Source organism: Colletotrichum scovillei (genome assembly GCF_011075155.1).
Source record: "Colletotrichum scovillei strain TJNH1 chromosome Unknown Contig00002, whole genome shotgun sequence".
Taxonomy (NCBI): domain Eukaryota; kingdom Fungi; phylum Ascomycota; class Sordariomycetes; order Glomerellales; family Glomerellaceae; genus Colletotrichum; species Colletotrichum scovillei.
Genome location: NW_023336260.1, coordinates 772,457 through 793,943, shown reverse-complemented (window position 1 = coordinate 793,943; position 21,487 = coordinate 772,457). Strand labels below are relative to the sequence as shown.

The window sequence follows — 21,487 nt, the reverse complement described above, 5'->3', positions numbered from 1 at the left end:
CAAGTCTTGAGTTAAGACAACTTGGGCGTCTGCATCCGGGCGAATCCTGCTCTCTCGTATGTTCTTCCTCGGCCTCGCCTGTCGCTTCACGGATGACTAGACCAAGTGTCTCAGAATCGGCCAACCCGGGTTCTTCCTCGCTAGAATCATCAGTATGAACGAGCATCAGCGCATGTTTGTCGCCGCGGAAACATCCGTATTCAGCTCTCAGTTCGATTTGTCTCCCGGTCCAGTGGCAATCGAGGCGACGTAGTCTCGATCACCACCATTCACTCTGAGGAGACTTGAAGGCGCTATCTTGTTCTTGTCCACAGCCGCAGCCGGGTCATCGAAGGTAGCATGTCCTATGGAGGCAGTGTTATGGTATGTACTAACGATCTGTCGGCTACGAATCGATGGCATCGTAAAAGCTTTGAGGATACGTTTTGCGAACACAATCTCCCCGTATGAATTATCGGGAATTCTTGGGTGGATAACGTATTCTAAGAGTTGAGCACTCGAAGGGCTCGGCCCTACTATTATCAACTCCTCAAATGGGAGTACTCTATCGTCAGTCACGGCCGTGATCATGAAGGGGCGCGACAGTTGTCTCTTTCCTGATAGCAGAAGTTTCCCTCGGGGATTCAAAGGAGGCCGCGCCGAAACTCCGAAGTCCAGTGACCGGCCAGATTGTCCCTCCAAGAACTGGATGTAGACGTTGTGCAATACCCGAGAAGGCCGGCAGTTTGTCTGAACGGTATGTAACGTTCCTTTGGGTATATGAGTTAACTACTTCGCAGTAGTCACACATGATGACATTTGTTTTCAGGGTTCGGGATAGAGAGAGGCCAGAATTCCAGAGTAAAGGGCCTGCGTGAGATCTTTATAGGCAGACTGCGGTGATTTGTTACCAGGGGAAGGCCATCTGGTGAGACAAGATGCTGTGGGCACCTCCAGTAAATCACTTTCTGGCCATATAGGGTTTGCCTTGGTGACAGCATATACTCTTGAAGTGTCCAACATCGCGTTTGCAACGCACTGTTCCTATCCAAGCTTCGAAGATCCTCTTCGTTTTGATCTTTCCGCCAGCCAGTAGCCACGAGACTGTGTTGACTGTTCAAAACTTTGCTCGTGGCACGCGTACTCCTTGCTGTTTGAGCATGATATGACTTGAGTATACCTTCTCTACTTCCTATTGATACCATAGCAGAAAACGTCATTGTTGAGTTGCGGTAAATTAAACCAATTCTTTGAAACTAATTCTCCCGATCCGACCGGAATCTTGTTGGATGCAAAGACAGTCTGTCCATAAGAAACGAAAACCCAGACTGCAAGTTATCGTGATGGCATCTTGGGAATTCCGAGAAAACTCTATGACGGCAATGGAGTCTTGAGAAGGCCCCAGGGTTTCGGCCGTCAGGGCAGGGGACATTGCACCATCCCCGCAGTAACTCAGAGCTACGTAGTGATCTTTGCGCCTTTCGTCAGGACTAAGCGGACATTTCTAGAATCCAGATATTCTCCTACGTCAACAACTCTGGTGGGTAGCTCGTGCTCTTGGCTTGATAGGTAATTCTTGTGTGAATTGCGGCAGTCCGTCAACCATTACCTCGCGAGTGCATGATTCCGGCTAGATCCAAGATCCTCACTAGTCTCAGAACGACCGGTTCGGAAACTTGCAATGCGCGAGGTGGTATCCGTAGCAGAATTATCAGCATCAATTCATCTCCCAGATAGGTACGGTAAGACGTGATACTAAACTATTGCATATCCTTAGATGTGTTGTCAACTTGCCCAAAGTAAGCAGGAGAACCTGGCAGGCCTAGGTGCCATCAAGTTCCCATCATCATCGTACACGTAGGAGCACCGACTTGCACCATGACCCCGTCGAAACAAGAACTTTATGGATTAATTGCCAGCTATACAAGTGTGTAGCATCCATAGAAAACTGAACTTCGGAATGTTGCAGTTGCTTGGCCAGTTGATGGAGTCGACATTCGGAGCTTCTTCGGGTCGTCAGTGTTTTTACTTTGCAACCATGTCGAAACGAGACACAACATATTCGAACTTTGCGACAGTGGTCTTTGTACTTATGCCGTTCACATTATGCTAAGACGGGCCATGAATACATGTAACATCTATGATCCATCCGAGAGCTCTGGAGATTCTTGATTGGGATGCCGTGAATCATGAAACTTATTCATCTCGAGTCTCTCTTTCCATAGTGACCTTTCCCTGTATAAAGCCCCCTACAGCCGAACTCAGCCAAACCGTCTCGCCATCGCTGATGTCCGTAGCTGTGATCAATGCTTCCTTCACATCCGCATTTTCCACTGCCCATCGTCTCGAGACGCCCATCTTGCACCCAGTCACACTACTCGGAGTCACCAATCTGCCATCCCTCCAAAAGTACACCGTCCTAAACGCGGCTCCCATGATATGACCGTTCTCATTCTGTAACAGCACGTCACATTCAGCAGGCGACGTCGCCTCGTCCACACCCGCACGTTTCCAAGCGGCGCTGTAGGACTGACGATGCGTTGTTTTATGCTTGGTGAACAGTGAAGGCTTTGTCGGCTCCATGTCCAGGTACACGGGGATTTCTGAAGTACTGAGAGAGTCCGTGATGTTCGACAAGTTTCTTGGGTAAAGGGAATCCGTTGAGGTGGGCCTCGGGCCCGACATGATGCTGAGGATTCCGTCCCTCTTGAAGGCCAAGCGCACGATGAAGCGTCTGCCCGGGTCCTTGGACGCTTCGCCGTGGGTTGAAAGCATGTGGGCGCTGACCTGCTTGGACAATGATTGGACACGGTCGATGCTACGCAAGTCCTCAGTCACGGCGTCCCATGACAGATCAGACGCCGCAGCTTGTAGACGATCGATACCATACTGAAGCAGGTAGCAGTATGATTCCGGCAGAGATGCCTCGTTGTAGGGGAGACCTGCCGAGTAAGCAAAGGTTGTGATGATCTCGAAGTCTGCGTCAGAGGCGATTGCCTCAACCTCTTCGTTAGAGGCCATAGCTACTTTCGACGTGACAAGAAAGTCTAGGGTAAAATTTCACACTTCAGAGGAAGCAAAGGCTGGGAGAGCCTTGGATATTTATGGTTGCCGGACGTCGGTCCCGCGACTTACCAGCTGCAGACCTGCGGCGCAGCCACCAGGGATCAGAGAATAAGTCGTCTCCATCTCAATCGAATACAAGCTAGCAGATTTAGGCAGGTAATATCCTTTCGCTGGAGCGCTGACGGTGGTGGTTTTCGACAGCTTGTAATCAAATAGCGAATCTGAGATCCGAGGATGTGCGCACGCTTCCGGCGCAACCGGTACTACACCTGAACACGCTATCATTCAGGATACGCAATCTGCGAGAGGTAAAACCGCCCATGAACTCCCCCCCCGAGGCCAGTGATCGTTGTAACCAGGAGGTTTTGTTGTACTTCTGCCCTCGTGTCAAATGACAAAAGCTGGCAACACCTATAGACTGTTTATCCCAACTCGCTCCCCCAACAATACGACCTCTCTGAAGAGATTATAACATGGATCGTACTAAAATACCCTAAAATATTTACGCGTACGCTTTCAATGAGTTGGTGTTGAGACCAGTGATCCCGTCACGATTAACCTCAACACCGTCCTCGTCAATGCCCTCATGTCTCTTCTTCGCGTACTCGTGCGTCCAGATGGTGTCCAAGTCGGTGGACTCATCGCGAGTAGCGAGGAGAGTAGAGTTACATGGAACCTCCAGCGGGCCAATCTCGACCCCCTTACTGCCGGGATATTGGCCACACTGAGCATGTCAAGTGAGCCGGTTTACTATTTCACAGCTGCTCGAGGAGAACAAAGGCCTCAAAATAATCTTGCAGGAATCCAAGAGTGCCTCTTGGCAACGGGTGAGATTGTCAGTATTGACTCCGGCAAGGGTGCCCAGAACAAGGTGTAGGATGCTGGCAAGGGCGAGAAGAGAAGATTGCGGATTCGCATCCTTAACGGTTAAGTCAGACTGACACAGACGAACATTACGAAGTAGCTCAACGCAGTGATTGAAGCGGACAGTCTCCGACGCCTGATGATGATGTTGCTGTACACTCTCATTCAAGGACGAGTTGACATGAATTGCAGCCGTTATTTGCGGTTTGTGTCAAGCGAAGTACAATTCATGGCGCTGATAGAATACCTCTTTGGGAAACTCATCAGCTCGGAAGCCAGCCTGGGCAAGCTCCATCAAGGCCTCGAATGTAAGACTTGCGCAAGGAGCGCACCGGTGATCCATGACAAGATGTGAAGGTTTCAGAAGTGTGCGGGAAACATACTGTTGACGAAATAATCTTACATCGGGTCATAGAACAAGCTCACGAATGGGATGTGCCCTCACGGAACCTGCGACTGAATAGCCCCTTCATATCGGAATATCGTGATGCTTCTGCTGGGCACCCTTTCGCATTGTCCGTCATACTCCGTATTAAGTTCCAGTGAGTCGTTCATATCCTCGGGACCTTTAATAAGGGATGTCATTTCAGATTGAGAAGTCATGTTTAGGTGATGCGTGTGATATCTGCTCGCTTTGAGGAATGATCCAACTATTTGCTCCCTGCCGCCTTTGCGTATTGATCACCAAACGCACCATACCATCTGCCAATGACCTCTCCAGCCATGCCCGGCCCGATGGTCTCGACACCGTCCTCCAATTTACTTGCAACTTCCTCCATGAACTCATCCACGCTGAGAGCATCCGGATTATTCGCCTTCTTGTTGTCGTCTGGATCCGATCGCTCTCGGTGCAGGTCAGTTGCTACTGTCGGTGGCGCAATTTCTACAACTCTGACTTTGGAACCGCCGTTCTTGAGCTGTGTGCGAAGATTCATGCTCCAAAAGTGCAGCCAAGCTTTGGTGCCGTTGTAGACGGGGTTGATGATGGAGAATGGAATGAAGCCAAGTACACTCGATACGTTGATGATGAGTGCGGATTCCTTGGTCTGAAGGTGTGGTAACAGGCCTAGAGCCAGATGCATCGGTCCTCGAATATTGATGTCGATTTCTTGGTCAGCCTTCGAGAGGAAATCGTCGTCCTTGAGAATCTCCAGAGGACGTTGCACCCCGGCGTTGTTGACGAGGCAGTCTAGGTCGGGGTGTTCCTTGGTGACACGTCTGACAAAGTCGGGGATCTGTTCAATCTTGCCCGTGTCCAGAACGTAATAGTCAACAGCCCCGATTTCTTTTGCTGTTTCTTGCAGTTTCGATTCTGTGCGTCCGGCGATGATGACCTTTTTGCCCTTGGAAATGAAGTGCTTGGCCATCACCTTGCCGATGCCACCACCACCACCGGTGATGACCGCACATTTGAATCCTAGGTTGTCTTCTGAGGGAGCCATGTTTTCGTATTGTCGGATTGAAATAATGATTGATGAATTGACGATGATGTAGTAGTCCGGATCTTCTAAGGCTGTTTAAGAGGGTCGCCGGCTACATGCAATATAGCCGAGGTGACGGTGGATGCAGCATATATGGATCCAAGATCCAGGAGAGCTTGATAATAAGGCAATTGATACTAGCGGGGTATTGAAAGCGCTAGTGATGATGTCGAGTTTTCGTAACCTTTTGAAACTTAGCTATTAGGCGATGACGCCGGCTCCGGCTCAACGACGTCATCAACTGTTAGGGGCTGCACCTTTGGCCATAGTGGTGGCGCTTTACCGTGAATCATTTAGTCCATCACGGAAACAGATCTCTGGGTAAGGTGACTGACTTAGCGCAGATCTGGAAAAATTCTCCCCGGCAGACTGTATCCGGCGACCTTGGCGAATCTAGAATGAGTTGGCTTTGGATGTGGTCGCGACCTCGGCCATGAAAATATGTCTGCAAGAAAGAAGCGTTTATTCTTGAAAAGAACATACGATCGGTTGACAGAAAAGTTTCCGAGATAATTCAATGACGAGCAGATGCTCTCTCATATAGACATGGCTAATGTATCTACCTGGTATGCCGTATTTGTATTATTTCCTTGTCAAAAAGCCAGTGCTCTGTGAACTCTCCCAACTTGCGTTGAAATTATACCGAAAGAATTTCTTTGGGAAATATCCTTGTAAGCCGACGGTCGTTGGGTTTGCTTCTCTAAATCAAGATGACATCGCATCGCTTCCTCTTCGGCGATAGGAGAACGTAATCCTTCATTTCCATGCTGTCGGCTGGCATATTTGGGCCTAGTCTTGCACCGCGACATCTTTTGAAGAATACGGCGGTGGAAAGACGGAGCTCCATCATTGCCAGATATTGACCAATGCAGACTCTGGCCCCAGCTCCCAAGGGGATGTATGCTTGCCTTTGTTGGAGGGAAACTTTGGTCGGGTCAAGGTATCTATCAACATCGAATCTAGACAGTCTCGAGTCAACTAGTGCCTTTTCAGATGGATGTTCTAGGTAAGCGTACCGATGAGGATCCGGGAATACTTTAGGGTCGCGCTGCAGACTGTAGGCCGGGCTGTAAACAACAGTACCTCCAGGCACAAAGTGCGATGACAGCGTAATCCCCCCTTCCGGAATAAGCCTTGGTAGAGATGAGAGGACGGCGGGATATAAGCGCAAGGTCTCTTCTATAACGGCGCCTAGTATGAGGCACGCCTCAAGTCGTTTATCGTCAAAATCATCGCCGAGTAGTGCGATCTCATCCTCAAGCTTTTCTTGCAGGACTGGCTGTTTCAACACCGACCAGATGAGATAGGTCAGAACAGCAGCGGTTGTGTCTGTTCCTGCAACCATCATACCTGCACCCTCCATTCCGACAGCCTCCTTTGTCAACCAAGTCCGACCTTCACTGTCACATTCTGCAATCATCTCCGTAAAGATACTTTGGGTTGATGATGGCCCTCGCTGTTTGACACTCGCTACTCCGTCTGCACCACCAAGCCTGACTTGCTCAAGCTGCCGGGAGAATGTCTGAAGCAGTGACCGGGGTATTAGTTGGGATAGAGAGGCGAGGAATGGTATCTCGCACTGGATGACGTCCGCTATCAGGGCATTCTCAATGGCTCGCATGTACATCGTACTCTACAACGTGGTACATGTGATTAGTCTGTCAGTACCTTGGTCAGATCTAAGGATAGGTATATGTTCTTTCATACCTTTCCAGTTTCCAGCACCCCCAATGATTGCCCAAATGAGAGCTGGCTGATGACATCAGCGGCCATATACGTCCACCACTTGTGCGAGTTTGATGAGCCTGCCAAGGCCTCTGTCTCGATTTTCATGACTGCAAGCTCAACTTTACTCCTAATAGTCGATTCCCAATTTTTCCGTAGGGACGCAAGAGTGAAAGAGCCTTGCAAAAGTCTCCGTCGCTGCTTCGCCTCTTCGCTGTTCAGAATCATAGACAAGGACAGGGCTGGAAGCTTCTTTGCATAGTCGCCAATCCATTGCGCCTTTTCGAAACCGCCGCCAACTTTGTAGACTTGGGAAACTGATTGGATGTCGATACATGATACTTCATTCGGTGCGATCCTGACAATGCTTCCGTACCTTTCGTGGAGCTGGTGTACGTATGTCATGCGGGTTCCAGTCAACCGGCTAAGTTTCAACCTCAGTCTTGAGCATCGTGTGTGCCAAGGTCCAGGAATATGTTTAAGAGGGGAGTTGAGGTACTGTAATAAAAGCTACTTCAGTCAGCTGGGGATAAGTAGCGTTTGTCAGACAGAGTGGATTTTACGTTGCAGACTACGAGAACCCCTGCAGCTCCAACTAATGCCATGGCCATGGCCTTTCGATCGAAGTCATCTTCGGGGTGCAAAAGTGTGACCCTCATGGCGAGTGCACCGGGTCAACAACTGTAAAGATTAGTTTTCAACAATTTACAAATTCATGAGGGGGTAACGACCACAACTATAAGGGAAAGCTGCCGCCTTCTCTCAGTAGAACGCCGGAGGAACCGGATTAAACGCCAACAGCAGTTCCAACACAGACACTTCCAGGTTCTTCAGCACCATTGTGCCGCTTGATCACCTGGCACAATGTCTGTCTCGCTGACGAATGAGAACATAACGTTTCCGCCTTCCAACAACCAACGTCACGTTGGGGCGATTTGACTGGCCTCGGCAGTGATTAGAACCATGTAAAAGCATGCAGGCCAAGATGCTTTCGTGCAAAGGCGCCCTTTCGGACCTGTGGCATTGGTTGGTTTGCTGGGCTGCTATCTTCAGCTGCAAACATGTAGCAAACAAGGTGGGCCTGCTTGGTTAGCTTGCGGCACAGAATAAGTCTGCTACAGGCTTTAAGCCCCGTGTCTGGGGTCTTTTCCCCGGGCATGACTTCCATGAATGGGTAGGTTGAAGCTAGAACAAATCGTGGAAGGGGTTGGGAAGAAAGACAGCGAAGAAATGAGTGGAATGATTGGGCCATGAGAGTTCCGGAGCACTTTTAAGTCACCCGTAGCAGCTGGACTTGGCAAAGTTGGGCTGGGCTGGGTGCCAACAAGGATAGTGTTCTTAAATGCTCAACAGCTTTCTAGCTCCGGACAGTTCATAAACTTTACTATTGCGCATCACTCTTGAATGAGCTTGATCCTCTATTTCCATTCAGAACCCACCTGCCACCCTTTGGTGAGAAGCAGGCGATGCTTAAGTGCTTTCGGTTGAATCTGAGTGGGTAAAAGCCTTCCCACCCCACAGAGGCTGGGCCTTTTCCACAACGCGCAGACCCGCAGGTTACTCAAGCCCTCATTCGCATGATCCTTGCAACAAACACATGGTCTGGTGGTGTAGTTGGTTATCACGTCAGTCTAACATCGTGAACGCATCTTGCGCTTCACCTGGCACACTGAAGGTCTCCGGTTCAAGTCCGGGCTAGATCAGAGAATGGGCGATTGGTTTAGTAGTATAATGACCGCTTAGCATGCGGTAGGTCCTGGGTTCGATTCCCAGATCGTCCATAGTCTCTGTCCTCAGAGACTGCACTTCCTTTTTTGCTTGTTGGACCGTCTCAGATTTGACTCTTCTGAGCAGTTTGAAGTCAATCCTCGAGTTGCAGAGAGTAGTACGCCCGTCTGTGTGGTATATTAGCAACGATGGTGGCCGTGAGTGAGAGCAAGTGCTTATTACTCAAGTTTACGGTTTGGGGGTGTTTTCTATGGCCCCAGACTGCAAGTCATCTTTCTGCACTGTTAGTTCTGCTGGTCGAATTCGACATGTGTACAGTCTTAGAAGTACTAAAGACGAAGCCTCGTGGTGAATTGCATGATAAAACATTACATTGATCATCTAGTTCTGTTATGCCTTTGCGGCTGCGTCTATCTTTTGCTCCTAGATTTACTGAATCTCCGTAGGAGTAACAATAACCCAGTTCTTGTCTGCAGTGACAGGGAGGTTGTTCGCCTTCTGAGCAGCAGTGTTGTTCACAATCATCTCGTTCATGGTCGCCATGGCGCTGTCCTTGCGGTTGATCCAGAGGTGAATGCCGCCCCTAGCAACATTGACGCCGTGGAAGATCATGGGGCCGTCGCTGGAGGGGGTGTCGCCACCAGCCAAGATAGGTCCCTGCCACTCGTTGATGTAAGTGAGGATCGCCGCCCACTTGCCCTGCATCCAGGTAGCAGGAGTGTAGAGGTAGGGAGTGATGACGAGGTCCAGGTTGGCCTCCTCGTTGTAGACGCCGTCCTCGATCTGCTTACGGCTGGTGGTGAGATCGCCGGAGGTCAGGTTCTTCATGAGCATGGTGACGCCGATGACTTTCTCAGGCTTGACGTTGTAGCCGTACTTGGGGTCGGCAGCGACCATACGGACCAGTTCTTCAGCAGCGGCGGTGATAACGTAGACGTCGATGCCGTTGGCCATCAACTTGTTGTAGAGCTCAACCTGGCCGGTGAAGATCTTGGGAGGGCTGACCTCGGTGGGGGTGATAACGTCGCCGTCGTAGTAAGTGGTAGGAATGGTACGGTTCAGAGCCATGAGATCGTCCACGTGCTCCTTGAGCTCCCGCAAAGGAATACCGCTCCAGATCTGAGCAGCCCACGGGTAGCAAATAATCTCGTCAATATCGCACAGGCGGAGGTAGTAGCTGTACAACGTCTCGGTGTGGTTTGCCGTGTCCTTGAACGGAATGAGCTTCAGAGTAGGGTCCATGGTGTCACGGGTAAGGACACCGATGCTCTCGAGATACGGCAGCAGCGACTCCTCGAGATCGAAGCGGTAGCTGGTGTTGTCCATGTCGAAGACGGCGTATTGGCTCTGGTTGGCGTTGGCCGCGATCATGGTGTTGAGAGCCTTGGCCGCCTCGGCCGGCCAGTGCTTCAACTCGGGGCCGGCACTGTGGTTGGAGGCGTAGACCGACGGAGCGGCATTCGCGACGCCACGGGCGATGGCCAGCCCGAGCGAGGCAACGATGGGGTTCATAGAGGTCTTCATGTTGACGATACTGGTGATGGAGCTAGTAACTGAATAGAGCTGCAGCTAGCCAGAAAAGACCAAAGTGAGGGTATGATTGCCGGCAGTGAAGAACGGGCCGAGAGCTGGGGGAACGGAGGAAGCCATTCATTTCTCACGGCGGCCGGGCCGCTGCCGCGTTATAAACAAGTTGGCGGCGATTGGAGAGAGGCCTCGCTCTGCCAACTTCTCGCTTTACCTCATTTTAGCTAATCATGGTTCTTCCTACTCGCTTACCGGTGCTGAGAACCTCAGTCTGGTAGATACTGGGCTTTGCCAAGGTGAGAGAGGTTTACGCGGGTGTTGGCGGCGGCGTCCGCGACGTCGTGCAACATCCACTTTGTGGGGTCGATTAATCTCTTCTAGCTGGTTGGGGTAACATTCGTGACGATGAGCGGGATTATTGAAATGAGCTAACTGATAAACTTTTCGTCAGCCTGTGGGGGTTTTCCGGACAAGCCTGATAACAGCGCGGTGCGTGCGAAGACATCGCGACGTTTGGTATCTTTTCCGAGCGTTGCGTCAAGCTGAATGAGCTGCTCAGCCCTACAGCATGGCGTGGAGGACGTGGAGATCTCCAGACTCCCACTGAGCCGCCAAGCCGAACTGCTGCTCACGTCACAGGGGTTCAGTACGAATGGACCATATTAGATGAACCACGTTGTCGGGTAACATTGCCGTTGCCGGCTGTTCGGACTTGTTTGGGTGGATAACGAGAATATCTAGGACAACGATATGTCCCATGTGCTGTTATCTAGCCGCGCAACTGGCCTGAAGTGTTCCAATGCGTGGTTTCCAGGTTTGCTGACAGGCACCCGGAGCTGCCGTCGCGCCTCGGTGTTGCTATCTCTCTAGCTCTTGAAATTCTGCACCTACTTGAGTCAAACCGTTGCTGCGTCCCTGGACTCTCAAATCACCGCGGAGGCTATCCGTATATGCACACCATAGGAAGTTGTACCGACAGCTTGGTTCTCGTGTTTTCGCCATGTCAATCAATCATGCCAATGAAAGTGCCGGCGTTTACGGCTTAGAGGCAGGGCCTGTTCACGGGGACAACACCGACAGTCCGACAATCAGCGAACCCTGCTCGTGAGCACGAATTGCAACCCAGACGAACTTGCGAGAGAGACAGTAAACCAAATGAAACCGCAGACAACTTGGCCTTCAAGCTTTGAGACTCCAGATGGTGAAAATAATTCCAATTCTTTGAACTCGTACGGATGGATGGTCGTGCAACATAGCGAGGAAGTTACACGCCGACCGGTAGGCGGCTGTGCCGGGTCGCACAGTTTGACCTAAGATCAGGATCATTGACCTGTATCGCCAAACTTGCAAGATCAAGGAGGATGACAGGTTATATGTATAAGCTCGAGAACGTGATGACAATGTCTTCGCAATAAAGTTAGACTCCAGAGAGCCAAGTCGGAAGAATCACAGCTGTCAAGATCTCGACTTCGGGCATCGGGCGATCGTCCGGACGACAAATCCTCCGCGTAGAGACTGCACCACCACCCGATTACCGCTCCAACCAGACTTTGGTTCCCCGACGCTTCGACCGAACGCCTCAATCTTGGATCTCGCCGCAAGTCCGCTGCGAAGAATACAACGTCTTGTCCCGAGCGACAGACCGAAGATACCGTGCTTCCTTCATTCGGCGTCAACACAGAGTTCCGGCTTACTTCCACGCTGATCTAACTCGCACTCACGCCCTTATAAGACTCTAGCCCCGAGTGTTCCAGGGTCACCTAGTTCGTAAGTGAATGTCTCAATGCTTTGCCTCTATTACAGTAGAGTATTCTGAATCATCTCTATCAACATGGCGCATCTCAGTGGACACACCTCCATCCCGGTGGATGACGTCTCATCCCCGAAGGACGTGACCTATGCCGAGTCTGACAGCACCACCGAGCTCAATGCTGATAGCGACACTAGCATCTCAGAATCAGGAGGCAGGTCTGTCACTACCTTGAGACGGAAGATGGCACAATCAAAGCCCATTAGAGAACAAGTCGGGGGCTTGTTCGAGGAGAACGTCACTGCCAAAATCTTCCGGACAGCCACAGATGCACTTGTGAACAATGTAAGTTGCAATGCTCTCATCCCGAGATGTCAATTTCTCATAACGTACAGGACCCTCCTTTGGCATACCCAGAGTACGTCCTCCAGACGGGCCCGGAAGCCGGCAAGTACATCTTGCGAGAGGCCGACTTCTGGACGTGTGGTTTCTTCCCAGGCAACATCTACTCCCTCATTGAGAGACTAGTTAAGTTCCCTCATACCATGCCCGGTGGGCAAGACAAGGCGGCTTTGCTGTCAAAGCTATGGTCGCTCGGCGCCTCATGGTCAGAACCCCTCCACACCACGGCCAAGCGCACGGATACCCACGACATGTCATTCATGATTCAGCCGTCAATGAGAGTGAGGTGGGAGGTTGCCCAAGACAAGCAGGCTTTAGACTCCATCGTAACCGCGGCCAAGGCTCTCTACACACGGTACAACTCAACTGTCGGAGCCATTCGGTCATGGGACGCGCTGACCCAGCATGGTGTCACTATTACGAGTTTGACGGACGACTTCCTCGTTATCATCGACTCGATGTGTAACCTGGACCTGCTCTACTACGCTGCATCTCACACCGGCGAGCAAGAGCTATGGGATGCCGCAACAAGACACGCCAAGACGTTGATCAAGTCGAACCTCCGCCTTGAAAAGGATTCCAGAGGCATCATCAAAGAGAAGATGTACAGCAACGTTCACGTCGTCAACTTTAATCCCAAGGACGGTGAAATCAAGGAGCGAAGAACGGGCCAGGGATACGCCGCCGAGTCAACGTGGGCGAGAGGCCAGGCGTGGGGTATTCTTGGCTACGCTCAGACGTTCCTGTGGACCGGTGATGAGGAGTTCTTGGAGGTGTCCCGTGGCCTCGCAGAATACTTCTTCATGCGACTGGAGACGTCACCAAAGTCTGTCGAATTCCCCGTGGAGGGCGAGAACAGAACAAAGGGCCGATACGTCCCGCTCTGGGACTTTGACGCGCCGATCGAGAACGAGGAGTTCCCTCTGAGAGACTCATCCGCAGGTATCATCGCCGCCAACGGTATGCTGGTTCTGTCCCAGGCCTTGGCCGGACAGGGCCTGGTGAAGGAGAGCGCGAGGTACCGGGATATGGCTATCACGATCGTGAAGGATACCCTCGACTTCTCGCTGGCGATGGAGAAGGCCAAGTTCGTCTTTAGCAATGGCGAGATCTCAACCAAAGACGTCGAGGAGGGCAAGACCTTTGATGCTATCCTGAAGAACGCTACGGCAAACCACAACACACGGGACCACAAGAGATACTGGGATCATGGCTTGGTTTACGGTGACTACTACTTGATTGAGTTCGGCAACAGACTACTTAAGATGGGATTGGTGTAGATTCATAGTGCTTTGTGTATGTACGGGCTAAATGAGGGTATCACGAATAGAATATGAAATCGTTTTTCGCATGAGCACTCCTTCAACACTTGTTCAGTCCAGCTGTGTATTATCAACAGGACCCCAGCCGTTGACTGGCATGGACGCATTACCATTGTTCGCCGTTTGTGCGGTGAACATCATGTCATCAAAACTGATGATCCTGTCCATTTCCATGAATCTTTGATCCATCAGCATATGAGAGATGGCAGAAAGCTCATCGGGCGCATCCGAATCTCTCGGGGTAAACCCAGTCATCGGCATGGGAGATCCCATAGGACCCATCATCGAGCCCTGCCTCATCTGGCCCTGCGGCTGCTGATTTGGGAAGATGGGCGGCGGCCGAGGTTGCGATAGTCCTGTCGTCTGGTTCGGTGCCAATGGACTTGAAACGGGCGGCGCCATCCTGTTGGAACTCTGAGCAAACAAGGCATTGCCCTGCTGGTGGCTGAAAGCTGGCGTCTGAGCAGCAGGACTGCACCCTTGACCGGTGACACCGCTTGAGTATCCCAAGACATCGACAGTGAATTGGGGATCTGCTTGGCACTTGCGATGGAGGTCGCGGAGCTGCGCAGCGTATTTGCCAGCGAGACACTGGGCGTGCTTTTCTTTCAGGATGGGCCCAACCCAGCGCTTGGCCATTTCTTCCATGCTCTCAACCAGGGTCCAGAATTCCGGGGCAAGCTCAGCGTCGTAGTACCGCCAATGGACTGAGAAGCGTTAGGATATGATCGTTTTAGTTACGAGTTCACATTCACGTACCGAGGAGTACTCTGGCGCTGATGAAGACGCAAAAGGCGAATTGACTGGTAGCCGGGCTGTTTTCGGGGGTGTACTTTAAGTACTTCTCAGTAATGGTTGTCGTCTCGACTGCGGCCTCCTGGCAAGTTTCGGCGCTACAGAAGCTAGGGAGCTTCACTATGTTAGACCAACGAGGCTCTGGATAAGCTATGCGTTGGTGGAGGAGAATCATTGAAGTGTTGTGAGTAATGTGTGCGAGCGTGAGGTTAGGGTCCATGTTGATGAGAGCGGGTTGGCGAGAGATGTTGGAGTCCTTCCACTTCTGAGGCAGGAACATCTTCCAGCTAAAGTCTTGTCAGCATGATGAATTGGCAAGGCGCGGCTTCAAACGTACTGCACTAGACGCAGATCTAACTCCTTGAACCGAGTAAGCCAGCTGCTGACTTCCTGTCTATCCAGGAAGTTGATCTTCTGTTGAAGAAAGTACGTCGTGACTCTACTAAGAGACTCAGTCGCTTCTATGCAGTATGCAAACGCTCCGACTGTGGTCATGTCGACCGTGTTGGGACCTTTGCAAGGATGAGTGGTGATGGGGGTTTGCGGTGGCGCGTCGACCGTCTGCTCCGGACTAGGATAGTGCGCAGGTAAGAAGGCAATGGAGTTGCCCATCTTGGCAGCTGACCGATCCCAGATACCGAAGAAGGGAGTAATCACTGACTCTTCCTTGTGCCACAGACCGCCGTCGGCGGGAAGTCTACGATAGACATCATCAGACGTTAGACTGGTATTCCATCTACAGATTGAAGTCAGTTCGATTGTTCTGCCTCTCAGCTCTACATGCACTTATGCAAGGCCTTACCCTGTTGTGACGGAGCAAAATCTGGAAAGGTGGGTTTAGTATTCACGGCAGTAGAAATCCTGAATTAGTCTGGCTCACCTATCGAGGTTGAAGATGTTCCAAAAGACTCGCCGCCGTTCTTCTTCTTCGGTCCAATTCTGGGGTGGCGGTATTGACGGTAGCGGCTTTAGAAGAGGTTCCTTGTCTTGGTGATCGGCTTCGATACTCATTTGGAGGTATTCGACAGTCCTTGTGAGAGAGCCAACTATTGACCAAGCCTTTGACGCATCTCCGTTTCCGATCTTGGCCATGTTAGTAATGTTGATTGAGATCACCTCAACGAGAGTTTTGGGGAAACACTCACATCGTTGAAGGCTAGAATGACCAGCGCTTGCAGATTCTCGACCGAAAGGTGATCCATTGCGTTCAGTATGACGATATTTCTTGACCGCGATGTCCGTCGCTCAACCTCAAGCGCCGAAAGTCGGATTTCCGAGTTGTCGACGAATCGAAGAGCTGCCACTACCATGGCATGGAGAACGACCACCAAGCGGGGCAGCTGTTCCGGGTCGTGCACCCGCCTACGAAACTGCGTCTCATGAAGGATTGGAATCCAGGGCTGAATGATGTTGAAATGGATATTGATGATGTCTTCCAAGAGTTGTGGCGGTGGCAGGCTTGTTGTGATGTTCTCCAGGTCTTCCAAGGGAAAAGCCAGATCGATGTTCGGGTTGCCGCAGCTATCGACCCTCCGACGCTTTCTTGGTTGATTGTGAGGATGTGAGACGATTTCGACTCCGTCAATAGTGTTTCGCCTGGAAGAGCTGGACGTTGTTGGAGAGAACACGGCATGCTCAGCTGCCCCTTCAGGTGTGCCGGCTTGAGAGCCATTTTTGGTCTTCGAATTGAGCTTGTGTAGCTCACGCGCCAGCAAAGAGAGGATTCCGACCACGTTCTGGGACTCGGCCGGCGCGCTGTGCGACTCTGTGTTACCGTTGCCATTTGTGGTCGGGTAAGAACCTTCACTGGACTTTTGCAGTAGAGCATTTTCCAAAACCTCTTCATGACATAGTCAATGATTGACTCGACTGGCAGGGTTTTCGATTCGGGTGAGACTTACCCACTCGGCGATTCAGGCTCTCAACTGCTCCGGGTTTGATACCCGGCTTATTCTTCTTCAAATCGTACACACATGGCGAGTCTTTCCGGTCAGTATGTCTATCTAGATCCATTTTCGACATGAGTGCTGCATCCAGGAAACTTACCCAACCGCTTGCAGTGCGAACATATCGGCTGGTCGCGGGAACACCGTAGCTTGCGGCGCCGACAGCCCTGACAAGATGGGATGTCGCCATCAGAGCCATCAGGGGGTTGCGACCCCGAAGCCGGCGCCGGTGTGGTCAGATCCATATCGGCTTGAGCGATCGGCGCCCAACAGCAGGCTCACGGCAGCGGTGGTGGCGGCGCCCCGGAGAGAGCCCGGTCCGATCGGCGGGTCACCGAGAGTCAAAGATCCGATGAACGCCGCAGACAAGGGCGTTTGTGCGAGCGGCGCGGGCGTTTCTACGTGTGGCTCCTCTCAACGTCGGTTACGTGGCAATCGTCGGCCATGGAATCGTGCGACGCGACGATGCAAGAGGGGATCAAAAGAGGATTCTTGTGTTTATGAGGTGGGAAAGTTGGGGGTGGCTGTGGAGAGGGGAACCGTCCGGGGTGCTCTCGGTTCGATTTGACCGAGGGATTTGGGGCAACGGCATCGATTCTTTGCACTAAGCTCTTCTGACTCTTGAACTCAGTCCTCCCCTGACCATAACAATTCACCTTCCCATAAGCGGACGAGCAGAGAGGAGGCGGAAAGTTTCCCCCGCACTCTGGGGATATCGAGACAGGGGTGAGCAAGTGAGGAAAACGAAGTGGGCGATTTGGTGGAACGAGGTTGGTGCGGAGAAACTGGAGAGCGTTTCGTTAGCGCTTGCGGGCTCCTTTGAGCCGATGCCCGGCACCACACAAAGGCTAGTCGGCGGCCACTGGTCTAAACATAAGCAGTTAACTTAGGTAGGATGGAGTGCATCAAGAAGAAATGGGCAAGGATAATTACGGCTTGACTTGGTCTCGTCACAGCTGGGTAAAGCGAGGTTTGGTCGATGAAGAAAAGCGAGAGTTGAGAGGATTTGATTGAGCGTTGAGAGGAATCCGAAATTCTTCGGGGCTTAGTTGTGTTCGCATTTCTTTGACTCAAGCAACAAGAGCTCGAATTTTACGGGCTGACGTGTTTGCTAACGTGGTCCTGAAGATGGCGTATGCCTTCAATTAGGTACTCAGTCGTCCATATCAGGACAGCCATTGCTCTAATATCACCCACGTGATGCTGCTCGTCTTGGCCCACGAATCTCGTTGATTCCGTACCGGCGATGAAGTGATTATGATGATTACTTCTCACCAGTTGATGAGATCGATTCGTCGCGCTTGCGTCTGCCCGAATATAAGCTTCTTATCCATACATAAAGCTCAATGTGAACAACTTGTCGAGCAAAAGACCAGTGAACTCATCGTGCAGATGATGTGTGAGCAACCTTAAATGCCTAGACCCAGCCCCTCTTCTCATGTATCAGAACCCATGTTGAATAGTCTCACCCCCAACAGTTTGAGCATATATGGTGGACAGCGAACACGATTTTGGGGCCAATGATTGAAGAAACCTAGCAAATTATGCCCCTCGAGTGCTAGGGTTTCGGGTACCTGCAGCATGTTACATGCACAAACCTCCGAAGAGCTGCAAGAAATGTCCATGTGCCAATGGCTCCCGTCATAAGAGGGAGTCACCAATCTGACTAATGTGATTGCGGTCATTAAGTCCTCACGAACTATTGAGCGAGAATCTCAGATCATCATTATACTGAAGGCAGCGTGTTCTGTATCTGCCGGAACTCATCGCCTCAAAGCTTGACTCCGTTCCAACTGAGTGCGACGAGGATAGAAGTCCTCAAAGCACTCACTACTTCCAAGCGACCGCATCAACAGCAAACTTTTCCAAACACATTAGGAGAAAGAAAGAGTGCACTTGACGTCTTTTGTCGATCTTGAACAGAGGCTCACCAATACCAATCGCGGGTTTCATTGGTCATCTTAAGATGAAGGAAACTAAGTATGCAAAATAGTTCAGTAGCTCGCAGTAAAGGCAAGGCAATGGCCATCAGGGACTACACCGGCTGGCTCATTCGTAATCAAATTTACGTTTGATGACACGATTAAAAGGATTACCATGGTCGTGGTCACGATATTATGATCCAGCCTTCTCTGGCTAACGCATCATACGCACGGCGATAGACTGTCCGACGAATACCCCGGTATCCGACGCATCTGGGCAAGCCACGGTGGAACCAATAGCCTTCGAATTCATCGCAAGACGAAATAAGACCAGCCGATGGGTGTCAAGACATAACCCGAGCACTTCCATTCCGCACAAGCCAATTTGTGTGTTCGCGAACATCTCTCACAATGCCACCCCTGTCAGGATTCTCCAACAATCCCCTCCGAACCAGGGCGGACTTGGTCCAAGCTACACTCGCGCTGCTCCGGCCCCTCTTACCCCACTTCTCCCCGTCCAAGGGCCGGATCCGAATTCCGGTGACTTCGGCCACGCACTTTGACGAGACAGCTGCCCAACTAGAAGGTTTTGCTCGGCCGCTATGGGCTGTAGGCGCATTGCTCCTCGGAGCTGATGCCACTTCAGATCCATCACTGTCCGCTGCAATCACCGAAGTAGTCCAGCCATGGATCGACGGCTTCGTCACAGGAACCGACCCCGAGCACCCCGAGTACTGGGGACCAATTCTCGGCCCTGATCAGCGCATGGTAGAGGCTGAAATTGTAGCATTTGCCCTCCTTTCAGCGCCTGATCGCATTTTCCAGCCGTTGAGTGAAAAGTCGAAAAAAAATATCACCAACTGGCTCCGGTCTTTGAATGGAATGGAAATGCCGAAGAACAACTGGCGTTGGTTCAGAGTATTTGGGAACTTGGCTCTGTTCAAAGTATGTGGGGTGCCATATGAAAGTGTTCGCGACGAGATAAACTCAGACTTGGCACTCCTGGACACTTTCTACCGATTTGATGGTTGGTCGGCAGACGGTCCTTGGCAAACACCAGAGCAGGCACAGGATGAGTTCGAGCAGTTTGAGAAGACTGGCAGACGCGATGCGATAGGAATCGGAAGACAAGCCGACTACTACTCTGGTAGCTTTGCGATTCAGTTCAGTCAGCTGCTCTATTCTCGATTTGCTGCAGATATCGACCCCGAACGAGCAGAGAAGTACCGCCAGAGAGCAAGAGACTTTGGTACCACTTTCTGGCGATACTTTGACTCTGAAGGTAAGCTGTTTCTCGAAATTTCCTCCACCTACGCAATGTGCTAAGATCTTCTAGGTTCTGCTATACCTTTCGGCCGGTCTTTGACTTATCGCTTCGCCTGCGGAGGATATTTCGCTGCTCTAGCTCTGGCACAAGTACCCGATATGCCAAAGCCTCTTCACACCCCCGGGGCCATCAAAGGCTTCCTACTGAGACATCTCAGATGGTGGGCAAACAACTCCGATGGTGTCTTCTATCCTGACGGTACCATGAACATTGGATGGTTATATCCGTAAGTGCCTCTACATCCCAGTCCATCCACGGCCACATCAAACGAATACTTGCTCATTCTCAGCTTAGAAACATGTACTTGTGCGAAGACTACAACTCACCTCAATCTCCGTACTGGTGTCTAAAGACGCTCATTGCGGTTGGTCTTGGGGAAGACGATGACTTCTGGACTGCAGATGAGCAGCCATACCCCTCTCTTTCTGCAGCAGACTCCGTTGCGCTCGTCCCAGCCCCTCAGCAGATTGTGTGCAACCATCCTGGAAGCAACCATCACTTTCTCCTTTCGCCAGGACAGTTCGTAGCGTGGCCTATGAAGGCCAACCAGGCCAAGTACTGCAAGTTTGCGTACTCCTCCGCTTTTACATTCTCCGTACCGACGGGGCCGTTAATCCAGCAGATTGCCCCAGACAACGCCCTTGCCTTGAGTCGCGATGGCGGAGAGACATGGGCAGTGAAGTGGAAATCTGAACCAGTGCGCTTTTCGACTGCGTTCATCAAGACAGCTTCGAGCACGCAAGAAGTACAAGCCGCGAGCGCCAAGTGGTATCCATGGGGTGACAGAGCCGTTAGTGTAGACACTACGCTGATCCCACCATCTGACCGATGGCCGGACTGGCATGTTCGAGTACACAAAATCAAAGTGCACGAGAAGCTCAAGACGTTACACACAATCGAGGGCGGCTTCGCGATCTCTGGCCGCAAAAAGGGCGGCCAGACTGACGGGTTGCCTCTACCTGTCATCTCCGAGGTTCCGAAAGCCGCCAGCTTGGGCTCTGCCGAAGGCGTTCTACAGAAAGAGCTTTCCACTCTAATCTTGTCTTCAGCAGGCGCCAGCGGCGTTGTTTCACAGTCACCGAGTAGTCACCAGACGATATCAGAAAGTTTTCCACTGAAGCCTGATTCGAACACAAACTTGGCCTGCTCTAGGACCTTAATACCGGTCGTTTCTCATGCTACTGTCGGTGGCCTGGATGCCGGATTTGAGATGGTCTTGATCGAGTCCATCTTTGCGTTGTCTACCTCGGCAAACAAAGGCTGGTTCAGTGCTGGCAAGCAATTGGCAGAACGATGGTTGGATGTTCCGCGGGTGCACCTGGAATCTGAAGATTTAGACGCAACAGATGGCGATGTGATTTTAGTTGTTGCTCTTACTCAAGCTTAGGTGTCAATTTCATAATTGATAACATAAATAAAGCATTCTGCAGTCTATTGGACCCTCATGACACCATGACACAGAGTCCCCATGATTGATATCTCATAGGCGTGGAAGAAGAGACTACATCGCTGCACCATAGCCTTAGATTTTTGTCAATTTTGAGGCGATCTACGTTGATCATCTCTGATGATCACATCTCATGTTCGTGTTGGAGATGGTGCTTCAATGCCGCAATATTACACAATTACCTTGAGTATAAGATACAGATTTCT

At 51.3% G+C, this 21,487-nt stretch overlaps 7 protein-coding genes across 7 annotated transcripts; 2 read left to right on the top strand and 5 right to left on the bottom strand.

Moving 5' to 3' along the window:
* Positions 1-2,175: 2,175 nt before the first annotated feature.
* HER10_EVM0010130 (aminodeoxychorismate lyase) lies at positions 2,176-3,000 on the bottom strand (the record flags this gene model as incomplete). The annotated part of the gene is made up of 2 exons (XM_035479599.1): positions 2,176-2,508; positions 2,704-3,000. The coding sequence occupies 2 exons, from the start codon at positions 2,998-3,000 to the stop codon at positions 2,176-2,178; spliced, it is 630 nt and encodes a 209-aa protein (XP_035337604.1).
* A 1,559-nt stretch (positions 3,001-4,559) lies between these two features.
* Positions 4,560-5,460, bottom strand: HER10_EVM0009591 (short-chain dehydrogenase; the record flags this gene model as incomplete). Its single annotated transcript, XM_035479076.1, has 1 exon — positions 4,560-5,460. Exon 1 carries the CDS (start codon positions 5,349-5,351, stop codon positions 4,560-4,562), a length of 792 nt encoding a protein of 263 aa, XP_035337548.1. The 5' UTR covers positions 5,352-5,460.
* Positions 5,461-5,962: 502 nt separating this feature from the next.
* HER10_EVM0012846 (cytochrome P450 3A17) lies at positions 5,963-7,788 on the bottom strand. Its single transcript, XM_035483193.1, has 3 exons — positions 7,679-7,788; positions 7,098-7,625; positions 5,963-7,023 (listed from the first exon to the last, which is right to left on the bottom strand). The coding sequence occupies exons 1-3, from the start codon at positions 7,772-7,774 to the stop codon at positions 6,091-6,093; spliced, it is 1,557 nt and encodes a 518-aa protein (XP_035337823.1). The 5' UTR covers positions 7,775-7,788; the 3' UTR covers positions 5,963-6,090.
* Positions 7,789-9,272: 1,484 nt separating this feature from the next.
* HER10_EVM0005382 (phosphorylcholine phosphatase) lies at positions 9,273-10,474 on the bottom strand (the record flags this gene model as incomplete). The annotated part of the gene is made up of 1 exon (XM_035475003.1): positions 9,273-10,474. The coding sequence occupies exon 1, from the start codon at positions 10,365-10,367 to the stop codon at positions 9,273-9,275; it is 1,095 nt and encodes a 364-aa protein (XP_035337203.1). The 5' UTR covers positions 10,368-10,474.
* A 1,727-nt stretch (positions 10,475-12,201) lies between these two features.
* Positions 12,202-13,802, top strand: HER10_EVM0006905 (unsaturated glucuronyl hydrolase; the record flags this gene model as incomplete). Its single annotated transcript, XM_035476478.1, has 2 exons — positions 12,202-12,465; positions 12,516-13,802. 2 exons carry the CDS (start codon positions 12,202-12,204, stop codon positions 13,800-13,802), a joined length of 1,551 nt encoding a protein of 516 aa, XP_035337317.1.
* A 256-nt stretch (positions 13,803-14,058) lies between these two features.
* Positions 14,059-17,059, bottom strand: HER10_EVM0001327 (uncharacterized protein; the record flags this gene model as incomplete). Its single annotated transcript, XM_035471081.1, has 9 exons — positions 16,686-17,059; positions 16,541-16,621; positions 15,785-16,479; positions 15,520-15,722; positions 15,442-15,462; positions 14,977-15,375; positions 14,604-14,926; positions 14,318-14,551; positions 14,059-14,258 (listed from the first exon to the last, which is right to left on the bottom strand). The coding sequence occupies exons 1-9, from the start codon at positions 16,828-16,830 to the stop codon at positions 14,059-14,061; spliced, it is 2,301 nt and encodes a 766-aa protein (XP_035336889.1). The 5' UTR covers positions 16,831-17,059.
* Positions 17,060-18,918: 1,859 nt separating this feature from the next.
* On the top strand, positions 18,919-21,221 carry HER10_EVM0012956 (uncharacterized protein; the record flags this gene model as incomplete). The annotated part of the gene is made up of 3 exons (XM_035482330.1): positions 18,919-19,789; positions 19,844-20,060; positions 20,129-21,221. The coding sequence occupies 3 exons, from the start codon at positions 18,919-18,921 to the stop codon at positions 21,219-21,221; spliced, it is 2,181 nt and encodes a 726-aa protein (XP_035337835.1).
* Between the last annotated feature and the right edge of the window lie 266 nt (positions 21,222-21,487).